This window comes from Podarcis vaucheri (assembly GCF_965113315.1).
Source record: "Podarcis vaucheri genome assembly, chromosome: 13".
Taxonomy (NCBI): Eukaryota; Metazoa; Chordata; class Lepidosauria; order Squamata; family Lacertidae; genus Podarcis; species Podarcis vaucheri.
This window is the reverse complement of record NC_138751.1, coordinates 39,229,312-39,249,385: the sequence shown is the minus strand read 5'-3', so window position 1 is coordinate 39,249,385 and position 20,074 is coordinate 39,229,312. Positions and strand designations below refer to the sequence as shown.

Below are 20,074 nucleotides of genomic sequence, written 5' to 3'. Positions count from 1 at the left end.
CGTGGAGGGCCAGACACATTGGGCAGATCCACCCATACATTTCAAGGGCATCCGGTGCACATTTAAAGCATGTTACGTCTCCTAAATAATCCTGGGAACTGTAGTTTGTTAAGGGTGCCTGGAACTTGAAGCTATGCGCAAGGGGAATGATAGTTCCCAGGATTCTTTGGGGAACGTTGTGTGTCTTAAAGAGGCATAGGATGTGCCTTGAATGTATGGTGTGGGTCTGCCTTGTCTCTAGTGCACCTGCATGGAAATGCACACGCCTGGACATGAAAGTGGCACGTTGTGCTCTAAAGTACTGCGTGCTCTGCAGCCATTTCACATATTTCAGCTGATGAAGTTTGCTTTGAAGTGTTTGCCATGCAGTGTGCAACAGTCAAGTTTTTCTAGCATAGCTTTAACGAAAAGAATCAACACCCTCCTGGCTTTTAAAACAGTTCAGGGCACAATGTGGCAGAGTAAATGGACGCAGCGCACATAGCAGGTGGAGAAGAGCACTGGGGAGCAGCTGTAGCTCAAGTGGCAGAGCATGTGCTTGGCATGTAGAAGGTCCCGGGTTCAGTCCTGATATCTCCAGGGTGGGCTTCTGCCTGAAATCCTGGGCCACGTCTGCCAGTCCATGTACACCAACCAGCCTTCCCCAATCTGGTGCCTTACAGGGGGTTTTTTGGACTACAACTCCCATCAGCCCAAGGCTGCGGCTGATGGGACTTGTAATCCAAAAAAGCTGGCATCAATACTGAGCTAGATAGACCACTGATCTTACTTGATATAACACAAGCTTCCTATGTTCTGTATTCAGGGGACCTTTCCTATCTTAGGCAGTAACCATGGCATAAGAACTGGGATGTGAGAAGTATGGCAGTGTATCCCTGTTGTAATATGTGAAATGCTGGAGGGCACTGAGGAAATTGTATTTACCGGTAGTTTTGCCGCACGTGACAGAGCATGTACTGCCTGCCTGACACATGTCCTAGTCTCCGTCAGTGACGAACCACACTTGAAGGTCCTTGTATAGAAATGATTTCTGTGTGGGAAATTCATCTTGCTTGAAGCACCCTGAGAGCTTCTTATGGAAGTGTGAGATTAGAGTTGAGGGACATGCCTCTGCAGAGATGGTTAGGTGTCATGATGTACAACTGCAGTAACAGCCCCCTCTCTCCCCTTTCCTCACTTCTTCCAGTTCCGCTACAAGACCCGAGTTTACAAGCAGACCAACCTGGATGAGAAGCAGCTGGCAAAACTCCACACTAAGGTGAGATTAGAGAGACCTTTCAACATCTCCCACCTCCAAAACCCCCCCGTAGAAATAAAAATCTCTGTCCGGAGAGCAGCTGGCTTTAAAAATCCCGTATTTTAAAAACTTTGGTACCTCGGGTTACTGGATGCTTCAGGTTACAGATGCTTCAGGTTACAGACTCCGCTAACCTCAGGTTAAGAACTTTGCTTCAGAATGAGAACAGAAATTGTGCGGCAGTCGCGCGGCAGCAGCAGGAGGCCCCAGTAGCTAAAGTGGTACCTCAGATTAGAACAGTTTCTGGTTAAGAACGGACCTCCAGAATGAATTAAGTTCTTAACCCGAAGTACCACTGTAGTTTCTTAGCAGGCTAGTTAAATAAACAGGCTAGTAACTTTCGTGAGCTTATTTACAAGGTTGCATTTAATAAGCCAGAATGCAAAAGAATGCACACCTGGGACTCTCCGTGGAATGAATAGCGGAGCCCTTGCAGGCAGGAAACATCTGTATCCCTGCTTGAGCCCCTCAGGCCCGCAAGACACTCTGGGAGGCTTAAGCGTGAGGCCCAGCTCCACTGTGTTCCTCTTTTCAACCTGCAGTATTCTGTCCCCTCCCTTTCCCGCCCCACAATGGCTGTCACTGGCAACTCTTTCCCCAGACGGGATTGAAGAAGTTCCTGGAGTACGTTCAGCATGGATCGGCCGAGAAAGTGGCGCGGCTCCTGGACAAAGGGCTGGATCCCAACTACCACGATTCTGACACTGGCGGTAACTATCGAGGGGGCACACAAAGCGGGAGAGTCGGGGAGCCTGGGGCGCCCACCACACAACCCGCCCCTCTCCTCACAATAGTAACCCTGTGGTTTCCCTGCAGAGACGCCTTTGACGTTAGCAGCCCAGCTGGATGGGACCATCGACGTGATCCGGCTGCTATGCCTTGGTGGTGCCCACATAGACTTCCGGGCGAGAGATGGAGCCACAGCACTACACAAAGCTGTGTGCTCCCACCACTACCCAGCCCTGATGGTAATGCCAATTGCCAATTCCTTCTCAGTACTGTACTGGAAGATGTGAGAATAAAGATGTGGGAGCGGAAGAAAATGTCAGCGGCAGTATATCTCCTCCACCTTCCCAGCTCCTTATGCTTTTGTTGTTATATATAAGCATATATGAGAAGTATAAGAAGAGCGCTCCCTGCTCAAAGCATCTTACATTCTCATGTCAGGGCCAGATAGATTCTGCTTGGAGGCTCTTACAATATTTTGCTGGGACAGGTTGCTGCCACAAGAAGCTGCCAAACTAATGTCAGGATTTGTATCGCGTGCAGATCTTCTGGGTCCCCTGTTAAGCATAATCCAATATGGTAGGGTTTCCATGCCAGCTGAATTTGCAGAAGGGGGCCACTGGCTTTCAGTCTGTGGATCCATAGTGTGTCTCTGTGCAGGGGCTGCCATGTTTGGTAGGCTGTCATTTAAAAGACATGGTGCATGTTTTGTGGGGCGAGCCACTGCCTGCACTTTTGGAGGAGTCACGCTTTTGGAGGCTGCATGTTGATCAGCTAAGTTATTTTCTTTTGGGCTGGAACTGAGAGCCTTTCACGATCTCTGGCCTCCTCCTTACTTGCTCCCCTTTGCCACTTGCCCCAGACAGTAATAATGGAACGGACTCCCCTGGGAAGTTGTGGATTCTCCTTCCTTGGAGGTTTTTAAGCAGAGATTGGATGGCCATCTGTCATGGATGCTTTACAATAATAATAATAATTTTATTATCAATACCCTGCCCATCTGGCTGGGTTTCCCCAGCCACTCTTTAGTTGAGATTCCTGCATTGGATTAGATGACCCTCAGGGTCCTTTCCATCTCTACAATTCTATGTTGTTATTAATCATAATTATATATGTATATATAGCTTCATGCCAAAATAGGTTTCTAAGGAGTATGCAATAACAAAAACCAGTGACACAAACATTGAGGTATAAGCACATGTGATTAAAATATGCAATAAAGCAATCCAATTAATACAGTGCAGAAATTAAAACAGGAGATTCAAGTCAAGAAGGAGCGCCTCCACCTCCATCGTTCTGCCCGGACACTGAGGTCCAGCTCTGAGGGCCTTCTGGTGGTTCCTTCACTGCGAGAAGTGAAGTCATGGGGAACCAGGCAGAGGGCCTTCTTGGCAGTGGCACCCGCCCTGTGGAACACCCTCCCATTAGATGTCAAAGAAATAAACCACTATCTGACTTTTAGAAGACATCTGAAGGCAGCCCTGTTTAGGGAAGTTTTTAATGTTTGATTTTTTTAAAAAAAATATTTTCAATGCAAATTTACAACAAAAATTACAAACATTGAATCCAAAATTAAACAATACAAACAAGAAAAACAAAACAAAACACAAGAGAAAAAACCACAAAAAACAAAACAAAACACACATCTACAAATAAAACCATATCATCATTCTAATCATTACATACATATACACATATTGACTTCCTTCCTTTGTTCTAAGACCTCAAAATTTTTACTCTTTCTAAATTATTGTGTCTAATACAGATCACCTCTGTCTTTATACTTTTTGCACCATTTTTCTCTTTATTTAACCCTGCAAAGCTTCATTCGTTACATACCGATATGCTTTCTCCAGAACAATGTTTTTTCAAATACTCTTTAGCACATCACAGCATTCATAAGGGGACAATCAGACCAAAAATTATTAAAAGAATGAGGATGTGCTAATGTTTGATGTTTTATCGTGTTTTTAATATTCTGTTGGGAGCCACCTAGAGTGGCTGGGGAAACCCAGCCAGATGGGCGGGGTATAAATAAATTATTATTATTATTATAAAGTAAGAGAAAGCCTGTGTAAACAGGTGCGCCTTCAAAAGCCCATACAATAAGCTACTGCAAGAGGAGCAATATGTTTCATTCCTCAAGGGGCATGAAACAACCCTGGGCTGAACCTGCCTTTGCCATTCACGCCGGCCTGTCTTCCTCCCGCAGGCACTCTTGGACCTGGGAGGCTCACCCAATTACAAGGACCGCCGCGGGCTGACTCCGCTCTACCACACAGCCATGGTTGGAGGTGACCCGCGCTGCTGCGAGCTTCTGCTCTACAACCGAGCACACATTGGCGCCACTGACGAGAATGGCTGGCAGGAGATACACCAGGTAAGGGCCTGCATATAGCGGCCGAGCTTCCAGGCACGCTTGAGATGCCTTGTCTGGCAGCCCTTGGATTGTGTGCTTGAGAGGGCTAGGTTACCCATCTTACATCCTGTGTGTGTCTCCTGCCAGGGTTGGCTCCAAGCCTAAAGATTGAGGGGGGTGGCTGTGACTTGGCACCTGTCCATCTGACCATCTAGCCCACATCTTCCCTTCCTGACCTCTGCTTCCCCACGTACCAGGCCTGCCAACACGGACACTCACAGCACTTGGAGCACTTGCTGTTCTACGGCGCCGAGCCTGGGGCACAGAATGCGTCCGGAAACACGGCGCTACACATCTGCGCACTCTACAACAAGGTAGGAATGGCGGAAGTAGAAGAAGAAGAAGACGCAGCGCACATAACACGCCCTGTAGGGATGGGCATCTCTCTCTGATTTGGTTTCTTGTTTTTCCAAGTCTTTAAATTTGGGTTTCTCCACTTTCCTGCAGCAATTTGTGATTTGTTTAATTAAAAAAAAAAATCCTCGTGAAAATTGGTCAGCGTTGTATTGCACGTTTCCCCCCCAGCAATACACAATTGTGCAAAAAAAATTAAATCCTAATATATAATGCATTTTTGTACATCTTGTCTGGTTGGCGAACTGCATCGCAAAATTCGGAGAAGTGTCGATTTCGAAGAACGATTGTGTTTCGGTTCACATACTGGTTTGGTTCTATGAAGTGAACATTTGGTAGTTTCTCATTAAAACGTGGACGAAATTGATCCCCAAACTCATACATACAACAGTTTGAGAATGGTCAGGCCGATGCCTTTGCTGTGTTCAATCCAAGTTTTCCTTTCCTCTTTGGGATGGAACTTGTGGGAAGTGGGCAGGTAGCGGGGAGGAATTGTTTTGAGTCAGGGGTTGCCATTTTGGGTCATTGGCCAAAGCCCAGCAAGGACCTGCCATCCAATTTCAAAGAGACCCTGATAGACTTCCTCTTCGTTGTTGCTGCCAGTGCTGCAGTTAGGTCACTTTATACTGTAGGCCTTATTTCATTTCACTTTTTAATTTGTATACTGCCTTTCTATATTGCTATACACCAGGCTGTTTGCAAGCTGAAGAAACAACAAAGATCACACGCCATATAACAGTCTGATCCAGTACAAAAATGTAATTAAAAAAACCCATAACTTTAAAATAAACAACTTGTATCCAATAAACTAATATTCAGTACAGTGGTGCCTCGCAAGACGAAATTAATTCGTTCCGCAAGTTTTGCCGTCTAGCGAATTTTTCGTCTTGCGAAGCACGGTTTTAACGGTTTAACAAAGTCGCAAGACGTTTTCGTCTTGCGAAGCAAGCCCATAGGGAAATTCGTCTTGCGAGGCAAATCGCAAACGGAAAAACCTTTCGTCTAGTGAGTTTTTTGTCTTGCGAGGCATTCATCTTGCGAGGTACCACTGTAATCCGTTAGAATATAATAGTACACAATAAATTACATATCAGCAAATAATGATTAAACAGAAATTCACTCTTTAACAATTACATTAAATAATTTCTAAACCGTAATCAATAAAAATAACAGCAAGTCACAGTGCATAAAATAACACAGTACAAATCGAGAAACGAAGACACACAACTTAACAAATTTTTTTTTAAAAAAGCATCCCTGAACTTCTCTTCCCTCTTCCCAGTTGCTCCTAGGGCTGGAGGTTGGGGCAAGGCAGGTAATGATGACCAGCACAAAGTCTGTCTCCTCTTATGCCCCTCTACCTCCTCTTTAGATGGTAATGTGTATTACTTCATGGACTTCAAAATGTGATGAGACAGCCCTGCTGTGTTTGGTTGCTCTCCTGATCATTCCGCTGAGTTGGGGCTCTTGACATCTGCCCTAAAGTCCTGCCCTGAGTGCACCACCAATTACTGTTGCTGCCTTTTGCAAGGAAGTGAACAGCGGCGGGGCAGTGAGAAAGACCCAGCAGTCTCAGCAACCCTGGCACTATCCCTTCAGGTGACAGGTAGTGTGGGCTGAACCCCGAGCAAGGTTGGGGGACCTTTTTCAGCCCAAGGACTGGATTATTTTCTGGGCAGCCTTCCAGGAATTACTTGACAGTGGTGGGTGAGGTCAGAGGCAAAAGCATGCAGAGCAATTGATGTAAATATTACTATTTGCCCTGTAGTCTTATAATAAATTCTAATCTCATTTAACCCATGTTGGGACTTACCGATGCCCACACATTCTTGCCACCTTTGCAGATCTCTTGATCAGGGGTCGCTAACCTGTAAGCCACCATAGGTTGTTGGACTACAGCTCCCATCATCCCTGACCATTGTCCGTGCTGGCTGAGGCTGATGGGAGTTGGAGTCCCACAGCACTTGGTGTGCCACAGGTGAACCCTCTCTGCTCTAGCTAGCTGCTGGCAACTTGTCCACCGAGAACAGTACAGATGGAAGATGTGCCTTATTCATTCCTTCTCTTTCTCCTCCCCCTCCCCTATCTCCCAGGAGAGCTGTGCCCGCATCCTGCTGTACCGGGGAGCCAACAAAGAGATCAAGAACAACCATGGTCAGACTGCCTTCCAGGTGTGTGTGGTGAATGGGGTTCAAGGGAGAGCGAGAGTGGGGTACACTGACCTAATCTGAACCAAGACATCATAGGACTGAGCCCCTAAATGTCTTGTCTCTGCCCTAGACCATGTCAGTATGGGTGTTTAGGAATTTAGGTGGATCTATTATACTAAGGGGGATGTGGGTGGCCTAGGACTTGCCAATCAGAAGGTTGGCGGTTTGAATCCCCGCGATGGGGTGAGCTCCAGTTGCTCAGTCCCTGCTCCTGCCAACCTAGCAGTTCGAAAGCACGTCAAGTGCAAGTAGATAAATATACTCTGGCAGGAAGGTAAATGGCGTTTCTGTGCACTGCTCTGGTTGCCAGAAGCGGCTTAGTCATGCTGGCCACATGACCCAGAAGCTGTACGCCGGCTCCCTCGGCCAATAAAGTGAGATGAGCGCTGCAACCCCTGAGTCGGCCAAGACTGGACCTAATGGTCAGGGGTCCCTTTACCTTTATTATACTAAGGAATAATAGTTTCCTGGTTTCATTTTGTTGGGATTGCCCTGCACTCTTTGTCCTGCACTTCTCACAAGGAAATAGGTACATTTCTTTTGCTGGCTGATTCTGTAGATCTGGAACTAGGTGCTCTCACCTTGTCGCCAGCATTGGCGCCTCGGTGTCATTAATTCTGCATAGCATAGGAGACACGAGGAGGGATCAGTTTCTCCATCTCCACCTTGCACTAAATCCCCAAAACCATCAGATGGAGCCCACAGTCCCTCTAGCCCTGGTTCAAAATACTGTAGCAAAAAAGGGTGCTTGGGAGTTCTGAAGGCAAATAGGACCAGTAGCTCTGCCCTGCTTGTAGGAATCATAGAAGTCATAGAAAGCTACCTTATACTGAGCTAATGGCCATTGGTTCATCTAGCTCAGTAATTTCTCACTGACTGGCAGTGGCTCTCTAGGGATTCAGGCTGGGGGGGGGTCTCTCCCAGCCCTACCTGGAGATGCCAGGGATCGCCCCCCGGGGGCTTCTGCATGCACAGGAGATGCTCTACTGCTGGGCCACAGTCCCTCTCTTTAGCTGATATACTGCAAACCTCTCCTTGGCCTTCAGCAGCTCAGCTAAAGCAGCCACTGCTGGGTCTAGACTGAGTCAGAGAATGTGAGCGTATCTGCAGCATGAGGCCTTGGGCAATACAGTGGTATAAACTGAGTAAGTTAAGACCCAGAATTCCTTTGAACTCTGCATGAGTTAAGGCCCATATTCTCCAGATATGCTGGAGTCCTTTGGCCAATGCCTGGACGGGAGATTGTCTGGGAGTCCCCTGTAGGCCACCTTGCACTCCGTGGAGGAAAGGTGGGGTGTATATTTAGTTAGGAAGGGAAAGAGGCATGGTGAAGAATTGGGCACTTTCTCATAGATAGCAGGTGAGGTGTGCTAGCTTGGGTAAGGAGGAGTGGTGGCATGCAGGTAAGTAAACAGGCTGGCACTGGGTTCTCCGTCGCTCCTCTGCCAGGGAACCCAGGAATGATGCAAGAGCTCCAACCCTATACTAGGAAAAAGATAAATAAATGACAGTCTAGTAGCTTTAGTGGACTTATTTACAAGGCTGTGCTAAACCTGTGTCTGGGCTGCATCACCCCAAGCTGTAGACAAGGGTTCATATGAAGGATGATGATGATGTGCTACTATTAAACCATAGAAAACTCAGGGGAAACCCATGTTCAAACCGCTCTCCCTGACATTTAATTTTTCAGGATCAGGGATTGGGAAGGTGGGTGTATGAAGAAGCAAGCCATAATGTGAAATCTCCACTTTGAAGTGGACACAAGTTTCCCCAGTTTTAGCCAGCAGGGTGGGCTAAGAAATTGCCTTACGTTGGATAGATAGTGGATTCCGGTGACAAAGGGCCAAATGGAGGGATCCAATCACCGCAGCCTTGAGTTTCTCGAACAAACCAAAGTTGAGAGATCCCTAGTTTTGTACAGTTTTGTCAGCGCTCCTGAGGAAAAATAAACATTGTGCATACACATATTCTCTCCATGTTAGGTTGCGGTCATTACAGGGAATTTTGAGCTGGGAGAGCTGATCAAGAGCCACCGGGACTCAGATGTTGGTGAGTTTGATTGCAGGGTGGGTGCTGTTAACATTCCTCCACTATGAACAAAAAGGATTGCAGTGCAATTAGATAACATGCCTACTCACACGTAAGTCCTCTTGGCTACACTTCCTCCCCTACACCCATTTCCCCCCTCCACACACCAGTACCAATGAAACCCTGAATATTGTAGTTCTCTAATGAGGAAAAGAATTTTTAAGGAATGCTTCACAACTACAATTCCCAGGGAACTTTGTGGGGATAACATATCTGGTCATAACACTAAGCCACAATTTAGCATTATGAAAATGAACCCAGCCTCTCGCCCTGGGATTGCATGTTCCTCTACCTTCATCTTCAGTGCAGCTGCAATGAATAATTCATGTTCATTTGCTTTTGTTTTAGATTAACGTAAATTTTGCAAGTTGTCCAAACACTATAAACTGTGGTTAATCTTAGCAATCACTAGCGGAAACAACATATCTTCAAACTGCGGTTTATGAAGCTGGTTTGGTTTCACTGAGTATGGTTAAGATTCACCACAGTTTAGTGTTGGACGATGTACTAAACAACTTTGATCTAAAACAGAAGTGGAAGCTTCTAATCCCTTTGCAGCCATGCCCAGAATAGGAGTGAGGAGGGGGAAGTGAACAACCTTGGAAAGTCTTGCTTCATTCTAACAAGGGTTTAGCATTATGATGCCTGTAGCCCATGAGAGCTGAACTGGTTTAAATTCAGCATTGAGCCTCTTTTCACAAATGACACCTTGGTTTTTGCATTTTCTTTATTCATAAAGTAAATAGAAAACCTTGGCAAGACTGTACAATTGATTTATATGTTACTGTCTTCTGTCTTCACGAAGTGTACATTCTAAAATGTAAATGAAAACTTGTAGGAGCCTTAGGTCTGCAGTAGGATATGGCACCAACTGCTTGTTTTGTGCCACTTAGTTGACATCACAGAGACCAATGCTGAAGAAATCCCAGGTAACTGGGCATTTGATGGTGGTGCCTAGAAATTCACTTGTTTATCCAGGCTGCTGCATTACTGGCACTTTTAAAACATGATTTGGGCTCTCTTAAAAATTGTGCTAACTTGCAGGAAATTGGCATGTTTTGTAAGCCCTGATAGAGGCAGCCTGACTTTCATAGCTGAGCTCTTCCCCACTGCTGCACTGCTGTTGCTGTCATAATCTTCTCCACACTATCAGTGTCTTGACCTCTTCCATTTTCCTCTCAGCCATTTCCTGCCTGCTCTTTTCTAGGCCCAGTTTCAGCACCCTTGGGCAGCTGCCAGGACCCCAGAATCTTGTGGGGGAGGGGGTATCCGCCTGCACTAATCCCTGCCCATCATCTTAAATTTCCCACAATGCTCCAGAGTGCCCAATATAGTACCATTACAGGACATTGTGGGAAGTAGAGGGCTGCCATTTTGATTTTCCACAGTGCTCCATAGAAAGGCTATGTAGGACACTGGGACGTTGCGGGAAATGTAAAATGGTAGCTCATAGCCGTGGTTATCAGGTAGGCTCACAGCCATTGAGATCGCCAGCATTACAGAAGGTCTTCTGGGGGCACTTCTGTGGGAAAGGTCCCCACTCAACCCTAGAGCCACCAAGCCACCCCATTTCACACATTCAGATTTTGCCAGTCAGTGGGGAGCGACGGAGATCTGTGCAGGATGCCAGAACCTTCTCCCTCACTGCTGGAAACCCTTTTCAGCTGCCCCTCAGGCTTCTGGGTTTCCAATAGGCATTTCCCACGCGTTTTCAAGCACATCCGTGCGACCATATGACCTAGAACCATGTTTCCCCCCAAAAAAAACGTAAGGTGAGAGTCCCGAGAAGCTAAACGGCATGACCAGCAACACCACCTGAACATTTAACTATGCTAGCCTCCCACAAGAAATTGCAGCGTAACACACAGGTCTGCACCAGCTGCAATCACAACCTGTTAAGGCTTTTGGTTGCAGGGTACAAATCCCCATGATGTTCTCCTCCCCAGCTTTCCAGATTCAAATCTGTCCTCTGACATCTCCGTCCCTTTCAGTCCCTTTCCAGGAGACCCCGCAATACGTCAGCCGGCGTCGGGACGGCTCCCAGAGCCTGGCGGTGCCGCACACTTTGCTGCGAGCCAACAGCGACACCAGCATGAACCTCCCGGACTGGATGCTTTATGCCCCGCCGTCCACCCCGTCTGCCACTGTGGCTGTGCAGAGCCAGAAGATCACCACGGGAACCCTGCGCAGCTCCAGCAGTCCCCGTGGCGCTCGCAGCCGCTCTCCGTCACGCGGGCGCCACACAGACGAAGCTAAGAAGCAGCGCGGTCGACCCAGGTAGGCTTGGGGCTTCATATGTGAGGCTCCAGGCTTCAGTGATCTGAGATAAGCCGATAGAGACAGATGTGATTTGTGATTTGATGAAAATTACAGTGGATTTCTTTTGCAATTTCAAGAGGATTTGTTTCACTGGTTCTAGTGTGTGTGCTTGTCCATGCACACACACACTTGCCCTCTCTCTCCCCCAATTCCCTTGGCACCTATTATTTCACCCAACTATTCTGCATTCCTCAGTCACCTAAATTGTTCCCCTTTCCCCCTGTCTTCTTTGTTTCTTCGCTTTCTCTTGAGATGCTCAGGTGCCAATCTTGGTCTTGTAAAAGCACATATAGTTGATAAGAGGAAATGGGAAAATTCATTACTTCCTCCAGCTTCAGCTCTATGTACTTTTCAAGGGAGAAAACACTTGGTGCCTCATAATGAATGGTGTGGCGGGCATCCAGGGGCTTTGTCATGCCAAGGGAAGACCTCATGCCACATTGGTACTCTAGAGTAGGGGGAGGGGCTGAATATCTGGTTCCCCTTTGAAAGGGGCTGGGATCCAGTGATGCAGCAGGATAATTTTAGACCCTGGACTTAATGATCTTACTGGGGGCTCTTTATATGACAATGTGTATTTCAAAATGTGGCAAGCCAGCCTGCTGCTTGCTGGGGGAACCAGGGTGCTTCCTGCACATTCTGCTGCTTGGGCCCTGGACATCTGTCCCCAAATCCTTTCCTGATGGCACAGCTGCCAGGATCGGACAGGTTCGGGAACACCCGACAAGAGCGAGCCAGCAGTAAGTCACCCGATCGAGTTGGAGTTCGCTGTTTATTAGCAAAGCAAGATCAGCACAGGAGTGTCAGACCTAATCTCAAGTCTTCTCCCATGAACCAGTTGCAGAGACTAAAGTTTCCTGCCTCCCCATAGCCAGCTATGTCTCCACCTCTCCAGGACATTTCCCAAGCAGTCAGAGACTACACCTGCAGGCCTGCCTTTGCTTCTCCCTCTTCATGCCTCTCCTGATTCTGGGAGACCAGGAGGGAGGGGAGCTTGTCACAGCAGGAGATACATGTACCTCTTCACAAGCCTGACCCATACCTGCCTCTTGGCCTCCCTTGTCTCCTGCTTTAGCTTCTGCCTCTGATTCTGGATTTCTCTGTGCCACAGATTTTCTCAGCTCACTGAGCACAGTTACCTCTTCAGCTTCCAACATTTCCTCTTCCCAGTCTTCTCCCTCTGACCACTCGTCGTCGTCCCACCACCAACCCACGGGCTCTAAGCCTTCTTCACTTGGGGGTTCCCTAGCTGGTACCTCCCACCATTCCTCTGCATCCAACACGCCCTTGAGATGGAATGAGGTCTGTCTCCTCTTGGGGAAAAGAGTGGCTTAGGGCTGAAATGGATATGAAGTGGGGGATCAAAATTTCTCAGTTTTGTGTGTGTGTTTTTTTAAAAAGCCAAACACAACACCTTCAAAGTAGCCAGAGGGATAGCCTTCAATCTTTACCAGAGCAGCAGCATTGGGGGCAGGTGGAGGTGTTTAAATCCCCGGCTCCCACCCCTCATTTCTGCACTGCTCCCCCAATCAAGACCACAAATCTTTTTTGTGCTATTAGCCCCACTGGAGAAAAAAGACCAGAGAAATAAGTAGGCAAAACAGCACCGAGGGGTTATCCAAAAATAGCTCAATTTGGACTATGCTCTGTGGGCATAGGATGTTTGTTAAGTGTTGTTGGGGAAACCAGAAGACCAGGATGGGGAGGAGGAATGGAATGGAGTCTCCTGAAAGAAGGCCGAGCTGGCTGACTGGGATCCTGAACAAGAACACACTGCGCTGCAACATTTTATCGCAGGCCACACTTCTGCTGCATTAAATGTGCATTAAATTTACATATTTAAAAAAGAATAGCAAGAGGCAACCAGGAATGTGCCATAAAGGGTTGGATGGAGAATTTGCAGCAGTCCTAATGAAAAATCCACCCCACCCCACCCCAGCTGCTAATTGCCCAAGAAGTAGCAGCTTCCGTCCTGGGCTGGTAACAGCTTTGGGAGGAAACTTTTGTTGAGATCATGGTGCAGGGAGGAAGGGTCATGAAGCCCCATTCCCTGTATGCTGCAGTCTGAATCCTGAACAGGGAACCCTGCTGCTGTAATGTTAAAGGATGGTGACAATGACAGTGATGTTGATGATAATCACGACAGAAAGATTGAAGTGAACACATGCATTTTAACTTAGTGCGTAGCTTGGCCCTCCAAGCTAACGAGGAAAATCTGAGTGTTTGCAAGAGGCCTCTCTGTAGGGTAGCGAGAGGAGAAAGATGCAGGTCAGGTTCAGGACTCGGTCGGATCATACTTGCCTAACTCTTGGTATCTCTCTCTTGGCAGCTCCAGTGGCTACCAGAAGGAGTCTGCTGGGGGAAGCACGCTGAGTAGCCGGGGAGTGAAGCGGAAACTCTATTCGGCTGTGCCTGGTCGCACGTTCATGGCTGTGAAACCGTACCAGGTCCAGGCCGAGGGTGAGCTCTCCATCAGCAAGGGCGAGAAGATCAAGGGTACGTTGATCTCTGCGCACACCCTTGGATTGCCTAGGGAATCTCTCTGAGCCCCACGACGCCTGGGTTCTTGGGGAGAGACCAAAGGGCTTATCATGGGTGTTCTTTGACTTTGTCGTAGCCAGCCTCACACACACACAAAAACAAAGAAGCAGAACAGTTGGGCTTCCTAAAGAGAAAGAAAGAGAGAAATTATAATTATAGTCCTACCCATCCCTTCCATTGATGCCAGGGAGTAAATCTTCAGGACCAGCTATTCCCAGTCTGGTGCCCTGGAAATGTTTTGGACTGGAACTCTCACCATCCCTGACCATTGCCCATGGTCACTGGAGCTGATGGGAGTTGCAGTTCAGCAACATCTGGCAGCATCTGGTTGAGGAAGGCTGATCTGGACCTATGGGAAATGGAAGACATGTTACATGCGGGGTAGATGAGGACTCCATGGAGTGTTTGGGGGTTTTTAAGGACCCAGTTTAAAAGCATGGAGTGGCTCTGTACTTCCCCCAACATGTGCCCACACAGTTTTCTCAGCAGGAGTGGGGAAACCCAGATTTTACACTCAGTGGGAGCAGGGAGAAACAACAATATATACCCAGATGGTAGGGTTTGATGGGTCCCTTAGTCAGGAAGGAACTTGAGCCTCTCTCTGAATATAGTGGAACCTTGGTTCTCAAATTTAATCCGTTCCGGGAGTCCATTTGACTCCCGAAACCATTCAAAAACCAAGGCGCGGCTTCTGATTGGCATCAGGAGCTTCTTGCACTCAAGCGGAAGCCGCGCCAGACGTTTGGCTTCTGAAAAACATTCGAAAACCAGGACACTTACTTCTGGGTTTTCGGTGCTCGGGAGCCAAAACGTACAAGTACCAAGGCGTTTGAGAACCAAGGTACGACTGTATAGGGAGGTTGCCCCCTACCTTGCACTTTCAGAAGCTTGCGTTTGGCTGATACAGCTGTAGCTGAGAATCAGGGAAACTGTGAGGCTTGGCTTGTGTTTGTTTGTGTGTGCGTGTGTGGTCTTTAGTTGGTGTCTAGAATGTCTTGGTGTGCATCTGTCAGCCACGCATGAGTGGCCTGTTGTCTTAAGTGTGTGTCTGTGTCCAGAGAAAGGTGGCCAGATCAGAATTTTGTGAAGCAGGGATTATTTTTGAACTGCGGTACCTGAAATAAGAGACGTGATATATTCTGTCGGAACGTAGGAAGTCTCCTTAGATAAGCTTTGGAACATTTATCCATCTTGCCCAATACTGGGCGGTATTCAGCTAAGTCCTATTCAGAGTCGACCCATCGGAATTAATGAAACTAAGTCGTGTCCATTAACTTCAATGAGTCTGTTCTGCATAGGACTGGTGTTGCTGCCCTCTGTCTCCACAGGCTGGTGGCGCCTCTGCAGGTTCACAGGCAAATGTCGTTTCCATCACCTACTACCAGATCCTTTTAACTGGAAATGCTGGGAATCAAATCCCAAATACAAAGCATGTGCTGTCATTGAGAGCTATGATATTTCCCCTGCTGAAGATAGAGCCATGAAGTTGAAAGTGCACCCGCTGTGTTCAATGGGGCTGTGATATTCTAGGGCAGTGATTCTTAAACTGTGTTGTATCACAGACCACAGTTTTGCTTAGCTTCTTCTTTGAGGACTGCAACATTCTTTTACTGCCAGCATGTTGGAGGGAGACCAGACACTTCACAGGCTTACAAATAAGAAACTTCCTTCTGCACTCCTGTGCAGTTGTACAAAGCAGGGCTAAAAGTAAAAATGTGGGGAGAGAGCAATTGTGAACCAGCACAAACCTCTGCCCCCAAGAACATGCCCTATAGAACTGGTGATTGATTCTACAGGCAACGGCCAGTGAAATCTATACAAGGTTTATAATTGTGCTGTTGCTCAATTTACAAATACAAGAAATGTTGTGAAACAAGACTGCAAAAATGCTGTCAGTACAAGAAATGCTGTGAAACAACACAGTCATAGGACCTTAAATGAATGGTGCGACATCTCCTAAATAGTATGGTACAAAATGGAGGTCTGCAAGTGATTTCAGAGGACTCACAAATAGGAATTCAGTGGTCTAACTGCTGCAGATTGCACAGCTCAGTGGAAGGCTGGTCAGCTAGTCCTTTTTACAAAGACTTTCAGAGCAAACCTATACTGAGTTTAATGGAGCTCATTCCCAAGTAAGTGCCTATAGGATCACAAACTAGATGAGGGCCATGGTGCTTGGACAGATGCTTATAGATATATATTTGATACTGAAGGTGTTGATATTCTGGCTTTCAAAAATGCTGCAGAAAACCCAGCCAACTAGTATTTAGCCATCTCCAAAGGAATTAGAAGATCTCAAGACACTGTGCAGTAAGCAAATTACTAGGGGAGATGAAGACCCTATTCTTCCTAAGATAAGGGACTAGGTTTTACTGAAGGCCTGGTCTACACAAGCTACAGAGTTAAGTAGCCTTGAGGATGCAGAATTCTGGGAATGGTACAATGGACTGTATCACTTCAGAGGGCAGATGGAGAACATAATTTTTGAATGTTCCTCTGCATCAAAAGTTTCAACACAGCATACTAAGGATTTTTTTTAGGGCTTTGGGAGCATTGACAATGGTGAACAACTGGTGTTCATTGAAGCCCCAGAAAAGCATTCTAGTCAGCAACGCTAGTCCTTTCCCAGCTCCCTAAGGATGTCTCCTTCCAGTGCTGGGCCTGGTGGGAAAAAATGTCTTGGAAAAAACGGAGACTAGTGGCCATTTTTGGGTGCTGTGATCTTGTACGATTTCATGCCAAGATCTCTCGAGCGTGCACACCCAGCACATTTTCAGGGCTGCATTTTGCTCTTCTGCGAGAGCATGGGCCCCAAAATTCACATATTTTGGACTCTGTGGTCTTGTGCAGGTCACGTGACTTGCACAGGAGCATGGCTAGGAAGACGTGCATCATGGTTTTGGGAGTCAAGATAATGGAGAGTATGTACTGCTGGACTGTGGAGCACAGTTAAGTAATCACTGTCCCAGAATATGCATTTAGATTTCTTTCCCAGCATCCCAAGGAATATGTGAGGGTTCTAATACATGCTTTTAAACAACATTCCCGCCTCCCCTCCAATGCTCTAGAAGCTTGTATTTTAAAGCAGAAGATGTAAAATGAAAGGTGATGGGTCACAACATTGTCTGGGGGAAAACCTGCTGAAAAATGGTGCGCCTTCTGCAGCCCTCCAGGTGCTGTTGGACTCCCAACTCCCATCAGCCAAAGCCAACATGGCCAATGGGCAGGGACGATGGGAGTTGTAGTCCAGTGAAATCTGGAGAGCCACAGGGGGCCCAGTCATGCTGCTTTCAGATGCTGGGGACTAGAAACAACAACAAAAAGCAAGTTCCACACAGAAGGACCCAACACTTACTCATTTATCAGCTTAAAATCATGTTAGCAGGGTCCCCAGATGCAGGGAGTATCTGAGAATGCTCAGAGAGCACACCTTCAAAAAAAAGGGGGGGAGAGGCAGGGCTTTTAATGATGACGGCTAATTGGATTCGGTTTGCTACTCTACCCAGGTCTCTGTTAGGTCAGGTTTGGCCCCTGTGCCACAGCGGCTCTAAATAAGTAACAAAATGGTGAACGGCTGGCCACCTTCGTCCAAAGCGTGTTCGCGCCCCTAACAGTGCCCTTCTCCTTTTCAGTGCTGAGTGTTGGGGAAGGAGGCTTCTGGGAGGGACAGGTAAAGGGCCGTGTGGGCTGGTTCCCATCGGACTGCGTGGAGGAAGTACCCAATAAATCACAGGAAGGGAAGCAAGGTAGGTGATCCAAACTGGCCTCTAGCCCCTTTCTCTCCTATATATATATATATACACACACACATACAAGTACATATAGATTATCTAGATCTACACACACACACACACTTATGTAGCCAAAATAGCACCATCTATGTATAGGAGGGAGCTATCAGCAGTCTTGGGGGAAGTGCAAAAAAAAAAAAACCACAACGGTTTTAGGGGAGAGGAACCTCCAAGTAAGGGGGAAATCTCAAAGCAGCTTCGTGAGGACTGAGCACGCTGTTTGGGCACAGGATGCTGACTGGCTGTTGGGGGGAAGAAAAGCAGAAGACTAGGGAGAATGGAAAGGGAAGGAATATTATTGAAAGAAGGCGTGTCTGACAGGCTGGCTGGCTGGCTGGGTACCCACATAGCTTGTGCTTGGCCAAAAGTGCCTCTCTACCTTATCAGCCCTACTCGACGACTTCGAAAATGGGGAGACACTTTCAGCACTTTTTGGGGGGGGGATGTGGAGAAATTGTTAAGCGTTTGCGCTGCGAAGAAGGAGACATAGGGTTGTAGTCAAGTAACTTTTACTCAGAGTAGACATGTTGAAAGTAATGGTCGTGGCTAACTTAGGTCCGTTAATTCCAATGGCTAAAATTTGATTTCAGTGGGTAAAAATGTGACTACAATCCATACATTTAATATTCCTCCCCTCCTCTTCCATGTTTCGGAAATGAGTTTTGTCACTGTGGCAGGTACAGGGAGCTATCCTTGCTTACTTTAGGGTCATTTCCCCCACAAAAAGCCCCCCACACCATGCCCCTGTGGAAGAATGCTATTAAATTGTTGTGAGGTAATTTGGCTGTCCTCAATAGGGGCTTTATCACCCCTTTTCATCTTCTATCCCTACACCTTTTAAGCTTTTAGCATTAATCACCATGGGATGATGACATTTCCATATATTTCAAGGAAGAACACGTTGGCCCCCTTTTGACATTACATGTCCTCCTCACTTCCATGTGAAACCCATATGGAGGGAAGAAGCCAGAAAATGGAGGGACAGCCAAAATAAAAGTAGAGTAGGCAACAGTCTTTGGTTTAAATTCTGCCCCCGCCTCCTCCATCGCAGATTTTCTTTTCAAAATTTGAGCATTTTTTATTATTATTTTAAAGCATGGAATTGAAGCGCCATCACCAGCAGCAACATTGTACTGCTCCTTCCACGCACACTTGTCCCCAGATTTTCAACGCTAGAGACTTTTCCACCTTCTATCTTCTATCACTCTTTACAACATGGGTGTCCCTTCAAGTGTTATTCAACTCCAGCTCCCATCAGCCTCAGGCAGCATGGCCAATGGTCAGTGGGTGATGGAACTTGTAGTCCAATAACACATAGGTAAAGGGGTAAAGGGACCCCTGGCCATTAGGTCCAGTCATGGCCGACTCTGGGGTTGCAGCGCTCATCTTGCTTTATTGGCCAAGGGAGCCGGTGTACAGCTTCCGACCAGCATGACTAAGCCGCTTCTGGCGAACCAGAGCAGCACACGGAAATGTCGTTTACCTTCCCGCTGGAGCGGTACCTATTTATCTACTTGCACTTTGACGTGCTTTCAAACTGCTAGGTTGGCAGGAGCAGGGACCGAGCAACAGGAGCTCACCCATCGCGGGGATTCGAACCGCCAACCTTCTGATCGGCAAGCCCTAGGTTCTGTGGTTTAACCCACAGCGCCACCCACGTCCCTGCCAATAAGAGATGGAGGGCCCTAATTTCCTCACGCCTGGTCTTCATGTTCATCATGCAATTTAACTGTGACCAAACTCTAGGAAGTGAAGACCACCACACTTTAAAAAAGTGGCCATATTTTCTTCCTGTCACATGCTGTTCCCCATTTTCAAAATGAAATACAGGGACAGTGGACTGATTTTCACAGCATGACCATGCATGAGGGCTCCTGGACATGAGATGGTGCCCGCTTTGCTTCTTCCCTGTTGTTCTGCTACTGCACCAAACCATGGTTTGACTTAGCGTGACCTCTGAGCCATTAACTCTCCTGGACAAACCCATGGGACAAATCTTGGTTACAGCTTGTGGTTAGTCTCACCATGAACCTAGGTTTGGACAACATGCTAAGCCCGAGGCATGGCTTAACTCAGCAGCAGAACAATCGGGCAGGAGCAAAGTAGCCACAATTTCCACTACATCATGTTTCGGTTTAACATGATGTGCGAATCAGGCCATAGCACATTTACAACGGTGCTCCTATACTCGCAACCCTTCATGCACACACACACGTTGCACATTGTTGGAAACTTTGCTGGCTGGCTGCGTTATTTTTTTGCTGCCATCAGCTGCCCACGTTGGCTTCTAAAGAAGGGGGTGTGAGTAACCGGATTGGTAAACTGGCTG

At 47.2% G+C, this 20,074-nt stretch overlaps 1 protein-coding gene across 8 annotated transcripts in view; it reads left to right on the top strand.

The window, feature by feature from the left end:
- Positions 1 to 20,074, top strand: part of SHANK1 (SH3 and multiple ankyrin repeat domains 1) — a 142,373-nt gene that overhangs the window by 72,543 nt on the left and 49,756 nt on the right. For 7 of the 8 annotated variants that reach the window (XR_014212736.1, XR_014212737.1, XM_082194282.1 and 4 more), the window contains 10 exons: positions 1,187 to 1,258; positions 1,899 to 2,007; positions 2,114 to 2,265; positions 4,236 to 4,403; positions 4,640 to 4,756; positions 6,890 to 6,967; positions 8,989 to 9,055; positions 11,086 to 11,371; positions 13,743 to 13,909; positions 17,587 to 17,700. Coding sequence is in view for 6 of the 8 variants with exons in the window: in XM_082194282.1 (XP_082050408.1) it covers positions 1,187 to 1,258; positions 1,899 to 2,007; positions 2,114 to 2,265; positions 4,236 to 4,403; positions 4,640 to 4,756; positions 6,890 to 6,967; positions 8,989 to 9,055; positions 11,086 to 11,371; positions 13,743 to 13,909; positions 17,587 to 17,700 (1,330 nt within the window). In the remaining 2 variants the exon portion in view is untranslated. The remainder of the gene's footprint in view (positions 1 to 1,186; positions 1,259 to 1,898; positions 2,008 to 2,113; positions 2,266 to 4,235; positions 4,404 to 4,639; positions 4,757 to 6,889; positions 6,968 to 8,988; positions 9,056 to 11,085; positions 11,372 to 13,742; positions 13,910 to 17,586; positions 17,701 to 20,074) is intronic. The other variant, XM_082194284.1, reaches the window with a different exon arrangement.